The sequence below is a fragment of the Lycorma delicatula genome, chromosome 7, assembly GCF_047948215.1.
Source record: "Lycorma delicatula isolate Av1 chromosome 7, ASM4794821v1, whole genome shotgun sequence".
NCBI classification, from domain to species: domain Eukaryota; kingdom Metazoa; phylum Arthropoda; class Insecta; order Hemiptera; family Fulgoridae; genus Lycorma; species Lycorma delicatula.
Genome location: NC_134461.1, coordinates 89,592,211 through 89,609,445, shown reverse-complemented (window position 1 = coordinate 89,609,445; position 17,235 = coordinate 89,592,211). Strand labels below are relative to the sequence as shown.

The 17,235-nt window shown below is 30.6% G+C and overlaps 1 protein-coding gene across 1 annotated transcript in view; it reads left to right on the top strand.

Moving 5' to 3' along the window:
• Positions 1–6,549: 6,549 nt before the first annotated feature.
• LOC142328143 (lysosomal aspartic protease-like) overlaps positions 6,550–17,235 on the top strand; it is a 61,964-nt gene continuing 51,278 nt past the window's right edge. The window contains exons 1-2 of the mRNA XM_075371684.1: positions 6,550–6,795; positions 10,417–10,579. Of these exons, the coding sequence (XP_075227799.1) occupies positions 6,710–6,795; positions 10,417–10,579 (249 nt within the window). The 5' untranslated portion in view covers positions 6,550–6,709. The remainder of the gene's footprint in view (positions 6,796–10,416; positions 10,580–17,235) is intronic.

The following is a 17,235-nucleotide window of genomic DNA, read 5'->3' as shown; positions in this document are numbered from 1 at the left end:
TTTGAGAACATGCGAGGTGTTGATTGGTCACTGTTCTTTTAGGTTCTATAGACTTGAAGCAATTGGCAGTTTTCAGAATTTCCAATTCTGTCAAAAAGAATTCTCTACAGTCGTACAACTTCTAAATTTCCTGTTTGGTTTTCTCGACAGTTCCTTATTTCAATCAATAAAAGAATTCTATACATTTTAAGTATAATCAATTTTGTCTTTGATGTAAAAACAACGACATAAAATACTACTTTACGTCTTGTTTTCAAGACGTAGAAGAGAGGTCAAAAGGCTGATCCGTTATGTCAAGTGAGGTAAGCCAAGGATAGAAAAAAATACCTGATTACATCAGATATTTTAAAAGTAGTATTTTCTGAGACTGCGTAACTTTTGATTTGTCTCCAAATTAACTAAATTGGGTTGAGTTCACAATGATAAGGAGGTAAATGAAACACGGTTTTACCACTGTATCTTGCTAACTCATCAATTTTATAAACATTAAAATTACTTTTAGTACGAGAAACTCTTTGCAATAATTTGACCTTATGTTCATCCTCTTCAAAAATCACACCTTTTGAACTAGGCCACATTTTGGTATCATTCTTTTTCCAAGACACTGCTGGAATTTTTTCCTTTTTATATGAATGATAAGGAGCATTGTCTAAGACAATAACCGAATTATCTTCCAGAAGAGGTAACATATCGATAAACCATTTCTCAAAAGATGCCGTGTCGTTCATCTCGTTATAATCTCCTGTAGCTTTAGATAAAAAATTCCAGAGACCACCATTGACAAACCCGGTATCATTACCGATATGCGTAATTATGAGACACCTACCTTTACCAGATAGAGCCTTACTACCGGTTAATAAGCCTCACAAAAAGGTTTCTTTTGACAAATTCACAGCTTATCTTTCCAAACGAACTTTTCACGTGGTCTTCGTTGACTCAAGTTTCATCCATAAAATCAGTTTCTTTATTTCAGTGAGGTAATATCTTCGCCATAAAATGAAATCATCCTTGTCAATTAAAGCAGTTTCTCGGCCCCGTTTTTCGTTTTAAAATTCATTTTAACAATTTATAAAAAATTGTTCTTTGGAAATCTGGTAGATCGTTACGCCATTTACAACTCGTAACACTTTGTCTATTGTAAGCAGTTCGTTTCCAAAATAATTCGTGTACTGTTTTACGAATCGCGTTTTTATCGAAATCGTCAACTTTTTCTTCAATTGACCAGCGAGGTTTTGGTTTTAGGAGACCGTAATTCATTAATAGATTTATAACTGTAAATCATATTGTACAATGAAACAGCACAACTTCCACTTATGTTAGCAGTTATATTAACGACATCCGAAGTCAATGCCGTTGGATTACTCAGTAAATCGCTTTTGAAAGCATTTAAAATTACATGTTTTTTTGCATGACTTAAGGGCTTCTTTTCGCGGCCTTTTCTTCGGAAGGGATAATTCAGCATTACAACAGACTAGTAACCGATAAAACTTATCGATGACAGCAGGCTTAATGCAAACATATTTGAAGCAGTGGTATTTCAGATAGAACATTTTGAAGATATATCCTTGAAATAATGAACTTGCTCGCAGTGAAACTGAAATATCTTGGAGAATAAGAATTCAAAATTTCGGTCTTCATTAGCTGTTATAAAGGAAATAGTTGTAGATTTGATTACATCTGGAAAAAATTCAATTATTTCTGTCTGAAAACTGGACAATACTGTAGAGTCACATTTTGAATCCAACACCAGTAGTAAGAGTAAGGGTTCTAAAACGAGAGAGAGAGAGCGAGAGAGAGTTTGATAAGTTAAATTTTGAGTTGAATAATTGTATTGAAATAGATTAACAACTTTATAAACATCCTGCTACAATTCTTGACAAGGATTTGTTGAAAATCACTCAGTGTACTACTGAAAATGATGTCACTGGAAGATGTTAATGTTGGAAAAGTAAAATTGAGTAATAATTGTATACAACAAAATCTATGGAACAAAGTTATTAAAAAAAGAGTAAAAATAAATCTGATTCTACGATTTTGGCAAGTAAGCAGTCTTATAAAGTTGGTAAATTTAATGAAAAGAAAAAAGGATAAAACCTAAAACGAAAGGGATTTTGTCACTAAATTTTCATTAACAATGGCAGAGTTATTTCAGATTTATTGTTAGGCCTTAACTTGATTTTGTCAGTTATTAAATATTTAAAACTAAATTTAGTTCTTATAACTCCTTTCATGTGGAAGTAAACAAAAATTGATTTTAATTTAGTGAAATATCCTGACGTCTGTTCCGAAAACGCCTTGATATTTGGGTTGACTTAGAGAAAATATGATTCATAATATCAGTGTGCCGGTGAAGAGTGGTTCTAAAGCAATAATGACGGACCAAATTAAAACTATTTTGAAAAAAATATTTCATTTTTTATCAGAATATCAGAGGGCAAGAGGTCTTTTATTCCTTTTCCTGTAGCCTCCGGTAATTTCCTTTCAGATAATAGAGGATGAATGAGGATGATATGTATGAGTGTAAATGAAGTGTAGTCTTGTACAGTCTCAGTTCGACCATTCCTGAGATGTGTGGTTAATTGAAACCCAACCATCAAAGAACACCGGTATCCACGATCTAGTATTCAAATCAGTATAAAAATAACTGACTTTACTAGGACTTGAACGCGGGAACTCTCGACTTCCAAATCAGCTAATTTGGGAAGACACGTTCACCACTAGACCAACCCGGTGGGTTAAAGGGCAAGAGGTCTGAGTATGATAAACCTTACTCTGCATTTATTGTGAGGTACTTTGTAGCGTAATCATGAATGTTTATATGAATGCAAGAAATAAAAAAAATTATAAATAATGAGTAAAATTAAAAAGCTAACAAATCAAAATTATTTAAGGCCATCAAGTAAGGTATGAAATGAATATTTTAAAAATAGACTTCAAATATTATATGGAGTTTCATAACAATATGAGTGATTACATGTATAGAATGTCTTCACTAATTCCAAGCTAAATTCTATGTTCATAGATGTTTCAAATTTTTATATAGCGTAATAGTTATGTCAGGACACATTTTACACTATTTAAAGGTAGTGGAGAGAGGTTCAGATCCTTTAGGTAGCCGGCAGTGTCTCATATTTTGAATGTGAACTTTGCCCAAAATTGTATATCATAATAATCCCCTTGTTGAGACAAAAATACTTATTCAAAAATTTCTAATCGATGTAATTTAAAAGCAATAATTAATTAATTTATTGGAGAGAAAATGCCCATGATTTTTATTTATTGTAAGTAAAGAAATTAAAAATTATTGGGAACTAACTTAATATTAAATTTAGTTTTCAGTTTATTAGTACAAATAACTAAATACTTAGAAAACAAAATTATTCATTTATAAAATGCAAACTGAAATCCATCAAAATAAAATCATCTTTTTGAAACGATAATTCCATTATCTTTTGCCGCATAAAAAGCATTCAAAAACATAATGGCACAAACATTCTTTACTGTTATGTTAAAACTTGAGGTATTATGGGTAAAATTGTTTGGTCTTTTATCTTTTTTTTTAAATCTAATTATTGTTTTAGTTTTATTTTCATAACCAAAGATCATCAATTGTTTCAACTGGATAAACAATATTTTTAATGCACCTCGAAAGAAAAAAGTCAAAAGGAGTTAAATCTGGAAAGCATGTTGGTCATTGAACTGGAAATATCTCCATCAATTTTTATCATTAAATTTTTCCTCAATTATTTCTTTATCCAGCAAACAATATGGGCAAAAATACTATTCAACATGAAATTTGGAAAACACAGTAGCCTGTTATTCTTTTTTGTTTAACCTCCGGAATCACCGTAAGGTATTACTTCAGAAGATGAATGAGGATGATATGTATGAATGTAAATGAAGTGTAGTCTTGTACAGTCCCAGGTCGACTATTCCTACCCACCGGATTGGTCTAGTGGTTAACGCGTCTTCCCAAATCAGCTGATTTGGAAGTCGAGAGTTACAGCGTTCAAGTCCTAGTAAAGTCAGATATTTTTACACGGATTTGAATACTAGATCGTGGATACCGGTGTTCTTTGGTGGTTGGGTTTCAATTAACCACACTTCTCAGGTACGGTCGAACTGAGAATGTACAAGACTACACTTCATTTACACTCATACATATCGCTGAACGCTTGAACGCTGTAACTCTCGACTTCCAAATCAGCTGATTTGGGAAGACGCGTTAACCACTAGACCAACCCGGTGTGTTAAAGGGCAAGAGGTCTGAGTATGATAAACCTTACTCTGCATTTATTGACTTATTGTGATGTACTTTGTAATGTAATCATGAATGTTTATATGAATGCAAGAAATCAAAAAAATTATAAAGTGCGTCGAAATAATCACCGGACAAATATGCTCAACTATTTCCATTGTCAAAATTTGGGACAAGTAAAAAAAGCCTGACCGTCAATGTGGTTTAGCAAAACAAAACACTTTTTGTTGCAAATGTGGAGTATTTTACACACTTATATAAATACGAGTTGTCTGGAAGATCATATCAGATATGATAAGACTGTGTATATACTGATAGTCAATATCCTATATTACAATAATATATAGATATATGTAGTATATGATTTGACAAGATCTCCAGCAATGTTTCCTATTGCTTGTAAAACGTTTTTGTCTCGGACTTACTGCGGGATCAAACGTAAAAACGTGGAATTCTGATCTGATAGAAGTAAGCATGAAGGATAAATATATTAACTTTGGTATTGATAGTGTAAATGATCGGAAGGTTTCTGAAATATACAATTAGACAAAATGTTACCATTAACAAATTGTTGGGTAGGCTGGGATATCGTTCAGAAAAGATTTCTTAGAAAGAATTACAAAATTACTTCGAAAAAACCTCATATAAAATATGGTGAAGTGCAGATGAAAATATTTTCGCGAAAAATGTTACGTTTTAAATGTTTAATGATGCAAATACAAAATAAAATATTGTCAAATTACAAGAATTATTTCATTATTGAAAATTATTGTCGTCAAATATTATTGTTCATTTCAAATATGAACAATACTACGAGACAATACACCGAAACAATAAAGGCTCAAAGTTTTGAGGAAAAATTGAAATCCTTGGTTTTATCAGTAATAACTAACTACCGCCGATGAAAAAGAGATGGCAAGCAAAGAAAAGCAGGTGAAGAAAGTCAGAAGGTGGATGGAAAAAAGGTAGAGAGTGAGAAACTAAAAAAAGAAAAACCAAACAAAAAAAAAGAAAAGGTAGAAATTTATAACTAGATATCAAACATAAAAATTTGACTCCGGTATGTAATTATGAACTGGTACCGCGACCCATATATCCCACCATCGTTTACCGGAAGAGTAGTAATTAATGCGTTGTCAAAGGGTTGGATAGAGAGACTCCAAACGCAGGTTTTTCAATCGAGGAATGTGTATACGACGGTAGAAAAAATTCCCTGTGTGATAGATGTCGGTCACAAATTGAAAACAAAATCTGGCAAATTGACTCTGTACACTTGTGGAAGAATGGTTCGACTTACCGAATTTAATCGCAGCGTGATAGACAAAAAGCGGATCGTCGAAGTGATTAAAGAAATATTGAACGAAAAAAACGACGCCTAATTAAAGAATGTAAACTCGTAAACCCGGAATAAAAATATTGTGTTCGTGCAATCGGATTCTTAAAAAAAAAAATATTCATATAGTCTCCTAAATAGGCTAATTCAAGCAGTAAAGAGTTGTTTAAAAATTGAAGAAACAATTATTTTAATTTCTTATCAGTTACGAACGGCGTAGTTCAAAAGTAAGCTTGAGATTTAATTGAAAATTATACATAAATTTAAATGGCGCCGACGCTTTGTTTACTGAACTTCGACACATACGGTTTTCATTCACTGATTAAAGTAATTAGTGTAACACTGGTAAATAGATGGAAATACAATAAATATGAAACGCTATATGAAAATATTTCAATAGAAAAATATTTACTTTTAGTAAATATTCCCTTCAAATGCAGTATTTACTTTAAATAAGTCATATTTACTTTATTGAATAATAAAAACTTCAATAATATATTATGTGTCACATACGCGCAAATATACAAGTGCGCTCTCGTGTCCTCAGCGACATCGACATGACCATAATGATTAAAACGGACCACCTTAAAATAGAAGTTTAAAATTAAACTACTTTTGAAAGGATTTAATTAATTTCTTCATTGATTAAGAACCCGTGAGATAAAATTTAGATTTCAGATAACAAGTAAAGTATAAAATAAAGCAAACGTTAATGTTGTCCTGTTCTAATGAATGCAAATAACTAACTTATGAACATTTTATGATATTGCGTTAATATCGGGAAAAACGCTATATTTAGTTGTAGTCAGAGTTCATGAACGATGACCAATTTTAAAGTAGCTGATTATACGATACAGACGTCTTTTCTCTTGTAGAGAAGTTCAATGCCAATGTTCATTTCTGTTGCTTCGTAGTAGGGAAGATTGTGAACTTTGGTGGGGGTAATGAAACTGAGAAACATAAAATGTTACTAGTTGCACCAAGTTGCTTCATTCTGTAACGTTTGAATGACACGTAAGTCGGGAAGTTCAAACTACTGATTTCTTATTAGCTGTTTATTTAAAGTTATTTTTAGAAATTAGATTGAAAGAAAAGGGATAATATACACAGCTGAAAAAATGAATCTCCAGCATTTTATGTTTTGTATTTTGATCGTGTTATTATATTTTATGTTCTCTGCTGAATCTACAAACAATTTTCTAGAGTAAGTATTTCTTTGAGTATGGTTTAGAAACTAATAGAAATAGAATAATTCTAAAATTACTGTATAAATTGCCTTTGTACATTAAACATTTTTACTAATCACAGTATTTTATTAGTTAATAAAGTTCTTTAAAGTTTGAATGATGCAGATATTTTTTGTTTAATACTCGAAGAACAATGGAATTTTTTTTTGGCCAGCTAGCATTGGGTTTGAAATGAATCGAACACAAATTTTCTTCAGAATTCTAGAATGTTTGGTTTTATCATTAGAATGTAGTTTTCAGACTTATTCGTTTATTGGTTTAATATTTATGTAATGTGTTTTTGTATTCCTTTTTGTAACGTAATTTAAGTTGTATGTTTTTGTGTGAAGAACTGATCCGATAAACGGGCTAACCGGCAGTGAATATATTTTTTAAAATAGAACAATGTTGTAGTAGTGTTGAAAAAATTGTAGTTAGTCATTATTTTGTGAATTTGATTTACATATTGTGACTATTCTGGTAGGTATTTTAATAATGAGAAATTCGATGGTGAATACTACCATGTTAGTTTTATTTGGAATAAACAGTCGTTTCACTAGTCACAATAATGCATATTTGTATGTAGAATAAATCATTATGGTAATGCATTCAAATATAAAGTAGGCTGTGAGTGAAGTGAGTAAAAAGTAGTAAAATTTTTGATAGTTCTGTAAATACTGTACTGAACTGTTTAGCAACTAATAAGTATTGCATTTGAAGTGAATAAACTTTTACCAAAACTGAGACGTAGATAGTTTTCCATTCAAGTATGTTTGTGGCAATTCAGTATTTATGTGTAGTTTCCCATTTTATTTATGTTTTATTACAATAATTACTCGGTGGCAAAGTGACCAAATGTCTAGTATGGTCCCTTGTTTTTGGAGTTAGTTATATAGAAAATAAATGCAACATTAATTTTTTTAAAAATTAATCCTTTAATACGTTAATTACATAGAAGTTATATGACATCGTTAGTTACTAGATGAAGTAAAAAGAATCTGATTACACAAACAAAAGTAATAAAAATCATCAGAAGTTTCAGTAATGTAGTAATACTTAAATTAAGTAGATATACTACACATTTTAGCTGGAATAAGGCAAAAATCATGCCAGAAAAATAATATTCAAAATTAATAGAACAATTAAGCTTTACTGAATTTCTTCTGAATGTTGCAGAAAAATGAATAAATAAATTAACTATCAAGATAAGGAGTAATTTAAGTAATTTACTTACACCACACATAAATGTAAAGAAAATTTTTTGAAATTTGTCTACAAGAAAATCTTACAAAATATTTGTTTACTTTACAAAAAAAAAGCAAATTAAGATTTGTTTGTTACAGATTTGAAAATTAAACTCATGAAATATTCATTTAATTTATTGTAACAGAAAAGTCAAGGAAGAAAAAGGATTGCAGAAATATAAAATATTTTTTAAAAAGTATCAATTTTTTTTTGTGTAATTCAATTTCAATGTCTTCTACCTATTCATATTCTTCTTCATTCATGACAATTTCTTAGCTCTATACCATCATAAGAAGCTTTACTGATGTAATATATTATTGAATAGACTATTGCGGTTTTTGATATTTTGTTCAGTATCATCCATACTAAATACTCAAGAATATAAAAGGACTTACTCATTTGTCTGAAGATTTTTTCTATCATGATACATTCCTTTACATATTGCCTGATAAATATTTCTTTGACCACTTATAACTGTTGTCTCCTAAAAGACTAGCAGTTCTGTTTAACTTAGACATGACTATGAAATTAACAGTTTATATCTTCCCTGTTACATCTTCAAACCCTGTTGTCATGAATACTACAAGGTCGTGTTGCATCTATGGTCATACTTGCTATTTTTTTATTGGCAACACATGTCATTTGTACATTTATACTCATGTAGCCCTTTCTGTTAGTATAACAACAAAGATGCCCAATGCTCAGATTTTTTTTTTCAATACTGGTATAATCTATAGTCCTAACTAGCTGCAGGGCGTGCCTACGCAGCTGGGCTCTCCGGGTAGGTTATCCTGGTGGGCAGCTTCTTGGAGTGGGATTATTAGGTGTCTAAAATTGATTACCTCTTGCACAAAAATATTTTTTTTTAAAGATGAAAATTGATATAACGAAAGTTAAATTAGAAATTTAACTCTAAAAATTCTACTAACGAATTGGGATTTTCCGCTAGTGATTGGTACATTCCGGTGCCTACTTTTTGGTTATAGTACATTATTTTATGAAGAAAAAAATGACAAATAAATAAAAAAAATATGTAAAAAAATCTTTAAACCACCACTCTTAAATTAAACACACTAAAGATAAAAAATAATTTTAGGATGGTATCTCAGATTGGATTTGACAACAAGCTTTGATGGTGATATGTAAGATTATGTGAAAGTCATAGCTTCAAATTAAAAATCTGATGTTTTTGCAAATTTTTTCTTATGTGTGTTTACGCCACTCTTTACTGTTTCTTTACTCTTTACGCCATTCATCACGCATAAGAAAAAGTTTGTGAACATCAAATTTTTAATTTGAACTATGACTTACACATAATCTTACATATCACCATCAAAGCTTGTCGTCAAATCCATTCTGAGACACCATACTAAAATTATTTTTTTACATTTTAGTGAGTTTGAGTGGTGTTTTAAAAATTGTTGTAATATATTTCTCATTTTCTCCTTTTTAGTGCATTTAATATAAGAATGGTTTTTAAAAAGCTTCTTTTTATATATTATCTTATTTCTACTTTTTAGTCTATATAAGTTTATACTTTACAGCTGCGCCTAGTGCACAGGTTTGAGCGTATTCAGCGACTTTACTTTTTATTTTATCAAATGTTTTGAACTATCTACTCCTTTTGTACTACATTTTGAACTAAGTCCTCTGTTATGACAGCTTGGAAGTTAAGTTCATCAAGGTACCTTAAAAAGAGTACAATTTTATGTTCAGGTGTTCCAGCACCTTTTATTTTTCGTTTGACCTTGTTAAAAAATTATTTATTAAACTTAACTAAATATTTTTTTAAATGTACCAATCATCCAGGGGAACAGTCCAATGAGCTTTATGATTTTTACGATCGTGCAAATTCACATAAATAACCAATATTACACTACAAATGCTTCATTATATTTTACAGGCTGTTTTAAAGCACCATTAAAAACTGTCCGGTGTTTACTAAAAATTAAATAAAATATTTTTTTTTAAAAGTTATTTTAAGTTTTTACAAACACAAAAGATTTTTTGTATATAGTTAACAGTAAATACTAATGGAAGAAATGTAAATGGAAAACTTTTAATTTTTCTTCACATGTAATTAAGTATTTGCTGAAAAATGGATCAGTAAATGCTGTTTTATTCCAGTAAACCTGTTACTCGTACTACACAAATCATGTACTTACATGTAATGTTTTTGAATTTATTGTAAAGAAGTTTTGTTCCTAGGTAAACACAGAAATCTGTTCTATAATAATCAGAAGAAAATTGTTAAGAGATTCATAAATTGTATTCTAAAAGAATTTCTTTGTTATTGTAAAAATATAGATTAATTATCATTCTCTTATCCTAAATATTATAAATTTTTTTGACAGGATTGAACTGATACGGCACAAGTCAGCTTTTCATAGATTGTTGGAAATGGGAATACATCCTGCAGCAGTTGGAAAAATGTTTGGTAAACATGTATCAAAGCCAAAACCAAAACCAAAGAAAGATAGAACTAATGACACAGTACAACTCTTTAAATATATGGATGTAAGTTTTTTCTATTTATTTAATTAAATGTCATAACGTAAAGATTAAGTAGCAGAGTGTTTCTATACCTATCTGTTATTAGATGTTGGCTCTTTCTTTTGCTTGGTGAAGTAACACTAATACTGTGTGTGCTGGTTGTAAAACCTTCTTACTGAAATCAAACTGAAAATTTCTTGGAGATTATATATTCTGGGATTGTGTAATTACTTATCTTTAGGAAGCTCAAGTTTGTTTTTAGATGGGTATTTTGTATGGAGCAAAAACAATTTATTACAGCATGTAAAGCTATTCAATACCGATTAATTGATTAGTAATGTATTGCTACCATCCTGGATAAGATAAAGTGTAGTCTTGTGATAAATTGTAAATAGGATAAATTTCTGCTACCTGGAGGAGGTAGGTAGCATGTGGGTGGGGTCTTGCAGCATTCCTTTGAGTAGTTTTTTTTTCTGTAATTCCCCTGTGGTTAGATAATTCATTTTTCAACCATCTTTTTCATTGTGCCTGATATCTACTGTGGATTTTGCCTAGACTCCTACTGAATCTATACTAATTATGTTAAGAAACATACTGTATCCTTGTTATATGTGTGATTGGTGGGACTAGTTCTGCCTTTGAACCTAACCAAGATTTTAGTTTTCTGTTTTATTTTGCTGTAAAAATGATCTATCCAGGGCTAACTAGTTCGGGTAAATTTAGAGCTTTTAATTTCTTAAAATAGAATTCTCCAATTACGCTAAGCTGTGCTGATACAAATGGTAAATTTCTATTATTAAATTTTGTACATCAATGCAAACATTCCTCAAAACTAAACTGCTAGTTTCTACATTAATACAAGTTAATAATTTTTAAACAGTTGAATAAAACTGATGTATAACTGCTGTTCAGCAGTAGTTTTGTGACTAGTGCTGTTGCATTGTGATTACAGTTGAAAGTATTTATGACATTTTTCTTTGTTGGAAAGCATAAGTAAATTTTATTCTGAATTACTGTGGATTGCTTTTACTTGCATATATTACGTATCAGTGTCTCACTGTTGGTCTGTAAAATATTATTTCTTTTCTTTTTTTTCTTATAATGATGATTTCAGCATCAGAAATGACCAAAAAACATTTTGAATGAACAGTTATAAAAAATTAGTGATCTTTTTTTAGTTTATAAATATTTGGTGGAAATTCATATTATTATTACATTTGTTAGCTAATCAATATAGCCATTGATTAATAATGTGTTACTCCCAACCAGGGTAAAATTACACTAATCTTCTGGGAATTGTTGGTAGCATGGGTATCATCTGCTCCTGCATATGCCTTGAAGCACTTCTTGAGTAAGATTTATTTTTCTTGTTTTGTAGTCATGGGTAGATCATGCCTTTCTTAATATCCATCTTTTATTGTACCTTTTCTTTGATTCCGACTTCCCAGAGGTGTTCTTACTGCTGGGTGCCTTTTTTGTGGCTTTTATGTTTATTACAAAAATTAATTTTTTTCATTTTATAGTCAAAACAGCAAAAAATAAGCACAAATTTAAAAATACAGTAGACCCCCATTGTGACAACTGAATGGGGTCCAGAAAACCAGTCGTAAATTGAAAATTCAGCTGTATGTAATATAGTCATGTACTGTATGTAATATAGTCATAATAAAATGAAGTATACATCTTATAATTAAAATAATACAAGTCTTTTAAACTATTTTTTTATTACTTTTCCAAAAAAAAACATTGAGTACAATAAATGAGATTAAAATTTTTACACAACCAAGTTAACAGAATTTAAAAAAAATACAAAAACTCAAATAAGATAAACCATATGTACGTACATAAGTTGAAAGAGTATGTGTATTAAAAATTAAAAAGTCTTTTTAAACAGTTCTTACCAACTTTGTTTATGGAATTTAATATGAAACGTATCTGTTGTATCTTACTGTCGCAATGATGACGGTTGAGGATCCGCTTCTTGACTGCTCACCTCTTGTATAACCTTTCTTGCTGTTTTGAAGAAATAATGAATCGGCTTCTTAACTTTTTCCTCCATTATTGGCTGTGGTTACTGCCATACTGCATTCAAAATTCGAGTCATTTGATCAAAAAATATTTTAAGTATTTTCAATTAATTTAAATGCTTTGGAAAGCTTTTCTGTCCTTAATTTTTTTTGTTCAGCTGTGGGTTCTGATTCGCTTACCTTGTTGTTGAACTCTTCTTCCATTTACTGAGTATCTTGTTGAACACTTGTAATAACTTCTTCATTGGAAAGATCCTCTTCAACATTCAACAACTCAGTAATATCTTTGTTACAAACTTCCAGGTTAAGATTACTGGCTAACTTTTTACAATTTCTGTCACTGCAATCAACACAGAATTTTATTAATTTCCTTGTCGTCGTCCTTGTCATTATAGTAATGAGGACAAATTTTTTTTCATCCACTTTGAATGGATTTTTCAGAAACTTCCATCTATGTGTTGTTAATAACTTTTAGGGCAGCTTGCAGTATGTTGAATTTTTTCCAGTATTCTATAATATTTGGGCCACCTTCCTTATCAACGGCTTTAAGTAATTGTCGAAAACTATCATGCAAGTTATTACTTGCATTCGCTTTGAAACATGCAATGGTAGATTGATCCATGGGCTGGACTAGTGAAACATATTCGGTGGCATAAAGATTATTTTTACATTTGAATTTTTATCTTGTTGGCCTGTTGCAGTGTGGCTTTTGACATTATCAATTAATAAAACTGCTTTAAATGGAAATTTTCTGTCGATGCAATACTTCTTCACTTGTGAAATAAAATGTTCTTCAAACCAATCTTCAAATATTAAAGCAGTCCTTAACCTTAATTGCCATTTTACACTTAACTGCCATATAACTGGAAGAGTATTTTTATCAATATATTTTTAAACACTCTCGGATTCTCAAATCGGTAAATAACTAACAGTTTCATCTTAAAATCACCCTGTGTATTTGTTCCTGCAAGAATCTTTAACAGCTTTAAAACCAGAATACTTTTTTATTTCCTAGCAATGTAAATTTGTGACTGAATTCTTTTCCAGAACAATCCTGTTTTGTCAACATTGAACAAGGTGTCTTGAGTATTCTCTTTCTTCAATAATTTGATGCGGTGAATCAGGAAACTTTGTGGCAGCTACAGTATCCGTGCTTGCAGCTTCGCCTTACACTTATGTTATGCATGCCAGCTCTTTGTCTGAAACGATTAAACCATCCCTTACTGCCGCTAAAAGTTGCATCCATTTTGCCTCTGTTCTTTCAGATATTCAAAAATTGAAACAGCCGTGGCTGATATCATTGCCTGCCTTAGCGGGATATGTAAAGTATGAGTTTGTTGTTTATTTACTCTATTAGTATCGTCTCAGTTTCTGGAATTAAACTTTTGCTTTTCTTTAATATGAAAGTATAGGAGTGGCATTAGTAATTTCTGTGATTTATTTTTCTTTGCTTTTAATTATAGTACTACTGGTAGAATGAGACAGTTAAAATTTTTCTGCACTTTTGTTGACTTTTGAACCTTTACCATGAAGTTGTAAAATTTTTTGTTTAGTCTCTAATGTTATTGCCTTCCTTGCAATTTTAAGCAGTAGCTCACACCTTGGGTTCTTTTTTGTTTATATAACATTTTTAATCAAGCATAGAATGTCTTGGTATGCATAGAAAAACAAAACAGTGTCACAGTATTGACACCTGTAAACGAATACAGTACACTACATAAGACTGAATAGAAACATTATGAACAGGAAACAAGAACATTCATACACATACGACAAACATCCATTGATGATATACTGCCGCCAAGTTGAAGGAAGGATACTCCTAACTACATATGGAAATGGGCTATAAGACTGCTATGTGGTTCTACAGCCCATATGCAGTTGTCAGGAGATGTGTAGTCTTAAGAGGGGTGGGGATAGGGGAGGTTGAAAGCAACCTTGAGACGTGTAATGTCATAGTATGTATAGTAGCTACACAAAACTAACATCGTATGAATTCGGCAAAATGACTGTGTTCCTTTGCCTCTGCTTCTCCTTAGTACACAGTATTGTACATCACGGTAGGCTACTCATATGGTCGGTCGCTACAGTGAGCTTTGTAAATTATGGGTCTACTGTATACAAAAATGATTGAGATAACCAACAATGACAGACAAATTCATTCATAATATGCCAAATAAATCTCAGTTTTTAGAAGAATGACCCAAAGATTTCTTAACACATCCACATAAGTGAAGATCACGGAAGAGTTCAGTACCATAAAGCACCATTCATAGATAGATGAGTATAACACATGTTTAATACAACTAGTAATTCATACATATAAAAATACGTAAGAGTAATATGCTAATTGAATAGACAGTTCAAATATAATATACTGTGTGACTACACCCTAAATACTGGGATTTCCTAACTTAAATTAACTTGATAATAAAATTAACTGAGTGGTAACAGAATGAAAAACTATCAATTACTAAAGACGACTTGTCAATTTTATATAAACAACCATCGTCAGATGGTATATCAGATTTATCAACCGTCAAGATCTTCAGATCTTTTAAAGTCTTAAACTGTTCGCTCTGCTCCCTACTATAATCACTAGTACCAAATAATCACCTGTTTCAATCAGTTTCGCTTTCTTTCATAAACTCTTTGTTTGAGTTATGTATTGTTAAGTGACAATTTATTGTGCTTTTTATTATTCTTTTTATTTATGTGAAAAATCGTATCTTATATTTTATAATATTTTATAATCTCATACCTGGTATACCTTGTTCACCGAAAATTCTAACAATGAAATAAAAATCCGTTTTTCCTTGTTTCTGCATATTATTGTTAACAAAGTAACTAACTACTTTCTTCAGTTGCTCTCTTATCTGAAGCTGAGCTAGTCTTGCTCACAAGTTTAGCATTTTTGTCTTAGTTGAATATTTTTATCAATATTTGTGTATTTTTCCAAACATCCATTAACTGAACTACATAACTAGCTAGCTGTTTATGATTTTGGTCAACTTTAATCGTTGGGCTTTGAATTTACTACTTTAAATCATCATTAGTTGTCATACTGGCAGTAAAATATATAAATAAGGAGTATTAGTAGAGTCAAAATAAGCTAAACCAGCATAAAATTAACAGCTGCACACCAATTACATATTGTAATTTTATAATCTGTAATAAAGCTCTTAAATATAAAGACTATTTTTATTAGTCTCTACAATATTTTGGTTAACAAATTTAAAACTATTTTCATCATTATTAATAAATTCAGTATGACTATGACTTTAATTATTTTCTCCTTATAATAATATTTTTCACTTCTTTCATTTTTTATTTATTTAATAAGCTCATCAAGAATTAAATTAGTTTATCCAATTAGTTATTTTTGAAATTTATTTAGATTATAAGACAAAATTTTATTATACCTATTGTCATCAGTTATTTATGAAGATGTTAGAAAAGATTTTGGGGAGGATGTTTTGTCAACAAAAAAGGTTTATGGGTGGTGTAAATGGTTTCAAAATCGCTTTGAAAACGTTGAAGAAGACAAAGGGTTGGGCATCCTAACACAACAACAACTGATGAAAATATCAAAAAAATAAAGGACATTATGATTACTATCATCAAATCACTATTAGGGAAGTTTCTAAAGAGGTGGGAATATTTTATGGCTCATGTGAAACAATTTTGACCCATTTTGGGTATGAAACTAGTGGTAGTAAATTTTTTCCAAAAATGTTTAATTTTCAACAAAAGCAAATAACAGAAGAATTGTCAGGTGATGTAGCTAGTGTCTCAGAATTACTCAATATATCATAACAGGTGATGAAATGTAGGGATATATTGGTTATTATGATGTTGAAACATAAATCCACGCAAACCCAATGGAAGCTTCCTGAAGAACCAAGATCAAACAAAGCAAACAGAGGCCAACTGAATATTGAGGATCTCATTATTATTTTTTATTACAATGGCAGTGTACATGATGAATTTGTACTTCAAGGTTGATAGAAATTAAGAGTGAAGCTCACACTTCAATGTTAATTTGTGATTTTTTGGCCAAAAATAACACTGTACTAATGCTGCAGGCCTCTGTATTCTACAGACATAGCATCCTGTGAGTTTTATATTCCATTTCATATTTCCATGCACAAGTTTCAAGCTTATATAGTAAATAAATTTAAAAAAAATTATATGTATATATAATATACATATAATTTTGTATATTATGTAATTTTGTATATTATACCATTTTACATGGCGCGTGTGCACACACACACACATACACACACACACACACACACACACACACACACACACACACACACACACACAGAGAGAGAGAGAGAGAGAGAGAGAGAGAGAGAGAGTGTGTATCACAAAGTTTTTCCAGGACTTTCATAACTTATTCTTTCATTTTTTTACTTTTGAAACAGCATTTTTTAATTTTTTTTCATTTTGGATTTCAGTTACTCCAATGAAATGAAGTCATACTGAATTTTTTAGGATGTTAATTAAGGAGCAGATTTAGTGATTGATTTATTATAGTTTTTGATCTGAAAACGTGAGTAAAATAGTCCCAGAAATTTATCTGCAGTAGTTTTTGAGAAATACAGGGTGGAAACCAATAAATTTGGGTAAAAACCTGTTTTTTAT